Source organism: Mobula birostris, chromosome 26, assembly GCF_030028105.1.
Source record: "Mobula birostris isolate sMobBir1 chromosome 26, sMobBir1.hap1, whole genome shotgun sequence".
Classification (NCBI taxonomy): Eukaryota; Metazoa; Chordata; class Chondrichthyes; order Myliobatiformes; family Myliobatidae; genus Mobula; species Mobula birostris.
In genome coordinates this window covers 8,113,474-8,120,133 of record NC_092395.1, presented here as the reverse complement: position 1 = coordinate 8,120,133, position 6,660 = coordinate 8,113,474, and the positions used below count along the sequence as shown (strand labels likewise).

Below are 6,660 nucleotides of genomic sequence, written 5' to 3'. Positions count from 1 at the left end.
TCTGTCTATCCTGTCTCTGCACACGTAGATTATTATTATTATTATTATTATCAGGTTTATTATCACTGACCTATGTTGTGAAATTTATTGTTTTGCAGCAGCAGATCAGTGCAATACAATGAGAGGTTGGGTAAACTCCAACTTTATTGCTTGGAAACTGGAAGATTGAGGAGTGACCTGATGAGATCATGAGAGGTGTAGATAGGATGAAAGTGCAGAACCTTTTCTCCCCCAGGGAGGGGCTTCTAAAAAACGAGAAGGGATAGGTTTAATCATAGATGACCTGATGAAGGGTCTCGGCCCTAAACGTTAACTGTTTACTCTTTTCCATAGATACTGCCTGGCCTGCTGAGTTCCTCCAGAACTTTATGTGTGTTGCAGGGATAGTTTTAGGATCAGAGGTGAGAGATTTAAAAGGACATCAGGGGCAGCTTCTTCACGGAGAGGGTGGTGCGTATTTGGAGTGAGCTGCCAGAAAGAGTAGCTGAGGTGGGCACATGGAGCAACATTAAAAATTCATCCAGATAATTACATGGAGTGTAGAGGGTTACGGGCCAAAGGAGGGCAGATGGGGCCAGCTCTTTGGGGAACATAGTCAATAGGGAGCAGATGGGCTGAAGTGACTGTTTCAGTGCTCTGTGACTCTATGGAATCAACAGAAAGGGTTGTCATAGTGTATGCTTTGTTCAGTAGGAATGCCAAGGGTTTCAGCAGTTCTTAATGATATTTGTATATATATTTTATTTATTTTTGTATTTGCACAACGGTTGTTGGTCACTGTGTTTGTGTGTGTGTGTTTTTCTTTGTTCTATTATATTTCTTTTTTCTACTGTGAATGCCCCCAAGAAAAAGAATCTCAAGGTGACATATATGTACTTTGTTAATAAATTTACTATGAACTTTGAAGTGGGCTGTGTAGAGATATGTTTTTGAATACATGAAGCCTAATCCAGTCAATTCTATTTTCAGAGAAGCTTCCAGAATGGTTAAGAGAGCAGAGGATGATCATTTGGAAACATTGGACTTACCACTTCACTCGGCATCCTCTAGTCAGGGGTCTCCACGAGAGTTCTTACGACAACTCAATCGGTTTTTGAATATAGTGTTAGATTACTCCACCGACCAGAATTCCAGATCTGTGCTCCACCTTGACAAAGAAACCATTGAAAGCCTTCCCCACCACTCGTTGAATATTTCCAATGCCTATGTCCTGGAGCTGCTTATTCAGTCTGAGGAGCCTTTGGTGTTCTTGTTGCCAGAGAATGCTGAGAACTTCTTGGAGCAAATCATCGAACATGGAAATGTTGGGGAAACTGAGGAAAAGATACAACACCTGTTCCTCACCAAACTGAAGAACACCGTTAACAAAGTCCTGGAAATCCCTGTTTTCCAGAAGGAGAAGGTTCTAAAGAAGCTGATTCACCTACTGAATGAGTGCAACTATCCCTTTCCACTTCCCGAGTTCCCTCAAGTTAATATCTCGCCTCAGGATGGCTCAAAGAAGATAAGTCGAAGGCAAAAGACCTATTATACTTTCTTGTTGCTGAAGACATTGCAGACAGTGAAGACATTCTGGGACAAGAGGCAAAAAATTTTTAGGCAGAACAGGAGTGCCACCAACCGGTCCATCTGCAAACTGGAGGAGCTCAGCATCGACTTTGAGCGTTTGTCCTATGATTGGATTTTGGTACCCAAGTTGTACAATATACACAACTGTGTTGGGTCCTGCAGGATTCCCTTGACTGGGAATGTATCCAATCATGTTGTCTTGCTCATTAAGATGCAGGAGCAAGGGCTTCCGACAAAACGAGAGCCGTGTTGTGTTCCGGTGGAGTACTCTGAACTGCTCCTGGCTGTCATCAATGGCCAAAGCAGCATGATCACCGTGTACAAGAACATGGTGGCAGAGGAATGTAAGTGCAGATGACCCAGGCAATGCGGCTGTCTCATGAGTCGAATATTATCAGAAAAGACCAGTATATATCTATATTAAGAACATTTATGGTGACATTTTACCCAGCCAAGCTGTGTATTATATTACAGTACATCATATATTAGTGTGGCCATATTCTGCAACTGTCGAGTTTTGGTCTGTTTTCAAATAGATCAGAAATGGAAAGTTCAAATATTTCATAAATTCTCAATGAAAATTGTTGACTTGAATTTTGAAGTTAAGATTGCTGCCTCTCATTTAATTTAGTTTTTTTTCCTAAATTTAGATCAAAATTCTCTGTAGAAAGTAGGTTATAATGATTTGTAAAATGCAACAAGCCAGAGGAAGTTGTAAATTTCGGTGAGACCCCAAATCAAACAAGTGAAGATCTAAGTTTCACAGTGGGTCCTCAGACCAATTTGCTTATTCCCATTTGCTGACATGCAGTTGTTAGTCAGATGCAGCCGAAAATCTCAATTCCAAAGGAAGTTTGCTGCAGGTGTGTGTGTGTGTGTATAGTATACCCGAGTGTGCATTGTGTGTAAGTGCGTTCGCATGTCTACATACTATATTTGTGACTGCATGTGTGTGTGTTTATTTGAGTGTGCACGTGAGTGAGTGCATTTGCATGTGTACATATTTGTGTGTGTGTAAATGTGTCTGTTTTCATGCCTGTGTATAGCTGTGTGTGTCTAAATCACATCTTAACAGAATACTTAAAGAATATCATGTTGGAAACACACAGAAGTCTGAGGAAAACATTGCTCAATAGGTATCGTTAGGCTGAGCTCAATCACTTGCTTGGAAAAGAGTTTAATTTGGTGCAGCCCTGTAGGCATCCCATGAAGGAGTAAGTCAACACAATGAACCTAAATATGATGATGCTATAACTGAAAATACAGACTAGAAATCGGCTACGGGCTAACACGCACGCACACATATGCATACAGTTAATGTGCCTGTATATCATGTAACCTTTCCATAATTTAATGGCTTATAAATGAAAGTTCTTGGACAACTTACTCTAAACTGAGTATTCACACCTATTAGTTTTACATTCTCAACTGTTCCCTGTACCTTCCTTTAATGAGTCGTCAATTACGGAATGCTTTTGAATCGGTGATTTGCTATTCTATAGTATCTTTGAAATGGAATTAAGGTGGAAAACTGGAAATCAAGTATGTGATATTGTCCAAACCTCAGCGGGAAGCAGAAAGCACTTAGAGGTCACTGACTGTCAGGAGAAGAGTTACTCTTTGATGCTTCTCAGTAATGGCCTAATGGCCTAATTCTGCTCCCATGCCTGAAGGTATTATGGTTTTATGGTGATCATCTCAGGACCAGTAACTGCAGCAGACCAAGGCACTGCTCCAAAGAGGAACACCATAACAGTTTAAGACAGGGAAACATTCTGTAAACATTCCATGGAAAATAATATTATCTTCTGCCAATGAAACTGGAAAGACTCTTGTTGGCTTTTATTATATGTTTTGTATTTTTCATTATTATACATTAATAATTAATAATAAAACTTTACTTATGTAAATCTCACTGTCTTTTGGAGTCTTTGAAATGTCACAGTGACTCTATCTAGGACCATGAAAGGGATTGGCTTTATTTGTCACATACACATCGAAACATGCAGTGAACTGCATCGTTTGGTCAAATCAAATCAGCGAGGCTCGTGCTGGGCAGCCTGCAAGTGTCGACACACAACATAGCACGCCCACAACTCACTCACCCTCGCTCGTACGTCTTTGGAATTTGGGAGGAAGCCAGAGCACGCGGTCGCAGGGAACATACAAACAGCTTACTGGCAGCAGTGGGAAGTCAACCCCGATCGATATCATTGGTGATGTCAAGCGACGAGCTAACCAATATGCTACCTTGCCACTCCAACTACAATAAATAATCAATATGCTTCATTTAAGGTGACCAAAATTAGCATTAAACAAACAGCAGAAAATGTTTGAAACCTTCAGTGTTAACTTTCTGTGATTTCTCCCCCTTCCCCCTCTCTCTTTTTCCATTCCCCATTCTGGCTCCCCTCCTGCCTCTTCTCATCTCCTCATCTCCTCCCCTTTCTCCCATGGTCAAATCTCCACTCCTATCAGATTCCTTCTTTGGCCTTTTACATTTTCTACCTATTACCTCCCAGCTTCTCACTTCATCTCCCTCCCCCACCCACCTACCTAGTCCCTCACCTGGCTTCACCTATTTGCCTTCTAGCATATCTAGTTCCCTCCCCCACTTTATTATTTTAGCTTCTTTCCCCTTCCTTTCCAGTCCTGATAAAAGGTCTTGGCCCAGAATTTGACTCTTTATTCTCCTCCATATACGCTGCATGATCTGTTGAGTTCCTCCAACATTTTGTGTGCGTTGCCCTGGATTTCCAGCATCTGTTGAATCTCTTGTGTTTATGGAGCATATTCTACCTGGATGTCAAAGACCAATGGTGCTCCACAGGGATCTGCTCTGGGACCCCATCCCTTTGTGATTTCTATAAATTACTTGGATGAGGAAGTGGAAGGGTGGGTTAGTAAGTTTGCAGATGACACGAAGATCGGTGGAGATGTGGACAGTGTGGAAGGTTGTTGTGGGTTGCCACGGGAAGGTTGGTGGAGATGTGGACAGTGTGGAAGGTTGTCCTGGGTTGCCATGGGAAGGTTGGTGGTATTGTGGACAGTGTGGAAGGTTGTCCTGGGTTGCAATGGGAAATTGACAGAGTACAGTGCTAGCCTGAGAAGTGGCAGATGGAGATAAACCCCAAAAAGTGTAGAGGGATTTACTTTAGAAGGTCAAACTTAGATGCAGAATATAGGATTAATGTCAGGATTCCTGGCAGTGTGGAGGAACAGAGGGATTGTGGGGCCACGTCCATAGACCCCTCAAAGTTGCTGTGCAAGTTGATAAGGTGATTAAGGAAGTGAGTGGTGTGATGGCCTTCAGAAGTCGGGAGACCGAGTTGAAGAGCTGTGAGGTAATGCTGAAGCTCTACAAAGCTCTGGTTCGACCGCACTTGGAGTATCGTGTACAGCTCTGGTCGCCTCATTATAGGAAGGATGTTGAAGCTTTAGAGAGGGTGCAGAGGAGACTTGCCGGGATTCTGCCTGGACTAGAGGCTGTGTCTTATATGAAGATAGGTGGAGCGAGCTAGGGCTTTTGTCTTTGGAGTGAAGGAGATGAGTAGTGATTTGAGAGAAGTGTATAAGATGATAGGAGGCATAGAAAGAGTGAACAGACTTTTTTACAGGCCAGAAATGGTTAATACAAGGGAATTTGAAGGAAAGTAAAGGAGCAATGTCCGAGGCAGGCTTTCTATACAGAATGGGTGGTGGGGGGAGTGCATGGAGAGTACTGTCAGGCTGGTGATAGAGGCAGATACATTAGGGAAATTTAAGAGACTGTTAGATAGGCACATGGAGGAGAGGAGTGCTATGCAGGAAGGAAGGATTAGATTGATCGAGGAGTAGGTTAAAAGTTGGTAAAGCATCATTCTATGTTCCACCATGTTCTATATGTTACAGCAGAGTGAATATTTGATGTGAATATGTACAGAAGGAATCTTATGATAAGTCTGAAAAACGCATCACTTCCTTTTCAATTCAGTCACTGACACAACTGTTGAAGTTGTGATTGGTGTTGGATCACTTTGGGATTGATTCAAATGGAAATAGTCCTAATCTGGATAATTTAGCATTCACAGTGCTCAGATTAATTAGATTCATGTGATTATGAGTGAGTACCTCCACAAAGCATATTGATGCATAACTATGTTAGGAAAGACCATGAAACTATTACACCTAGAAGCAGAATTAGGTCATTTGGCCAGTAGAGACTGCTCCACCGTTCCATCATGGCTGATTCATTTTCCTTCTCAACTCCATTCTCCTGCCTTCTCCCAGTAACCTTTGACCCCCTGACTAATCAAGAACCTACTGACCTCCTCTTCAAATATCCCCAATGACTTGGCCTCCACAGCTACGGGTGGCAATAAATTCCATAGATTCACTACTCTCTGAAAGAAATTTCTCCTCATCTCTGTGCTAGAGGGATGTCCTTCTATTCTGAGGCCATACTTCTGCTCCTAGACTCCCCCACTATCAATATTCAGACGGTTTCAATGAAATCTCTCCTCATTCTTCTCAACTCCAGTGAGTACGAGCCACATCTTTCTTAGATAAGGGGCCCAAAACTGCTCACGATACTCCAAATGTGATCTGACCAATGCCTAATAAAGTCTCAGCATTACTTCTTCTTCTTCTTCTTCATCATCATCATCATCATCATCATCATCATCTGCGGTGTCATATGACGTGGGTAATCATGATCTGTGACCATCATTGTTCTTGGCACATTTTTCTACAGAAGTAATTTGCCAATGTTTTCTTCTGGGTAGTGCCTTTACAAATCGGGTGACCTTGACCAGTATCAATACTCATCAAAGATTGTCTGTCTGGCGTCAGTGGTTGCATAGCCAGGACTTGTGATGTGCACCAGCTGCTCACACGACTGTGCACCAGCTGCTCACACGACCGTGCACCAGCTGCTCACACGACCATCCACCACCTGCTCCCATGGCTTCACGTGACCCTGATCGGGGGGCTGAGCAGGTGCTACACCTTCCCCAAGGGTGACCTACAGGCTAGTGAAGGGAAGGAGTGCCTCACACCTCCTTTGGTAGAGACGTATCTCCATCCTGCCACTCTGCATTATATACTTTCTCT

The 6,660-nt window shown here is 42.7% G+C and overlaps 1 protein-coding gene across 1 annotated transcript; it reads left to right on the top strand.

Annotated features, from left to right (window-relative positions):
- The first annotated feature begins 982 nt into the window (after positions 1-982).
- amh (anti-Mullerian hormone) lies at positions 983-1,989 on the top strand. Its single transcript, XM_072243850.1, has one exon. It carries the CDS (start codon positions 983-985, stop codon positions 1,925-1,927), a length of 945 nt encoding a protein of 314 aa, XP_072099951.1. The 3' UTR covers positions 1,928-1,989.
- Positions 1,990-6,660: the final 4,671 nt, after the last annotated feature.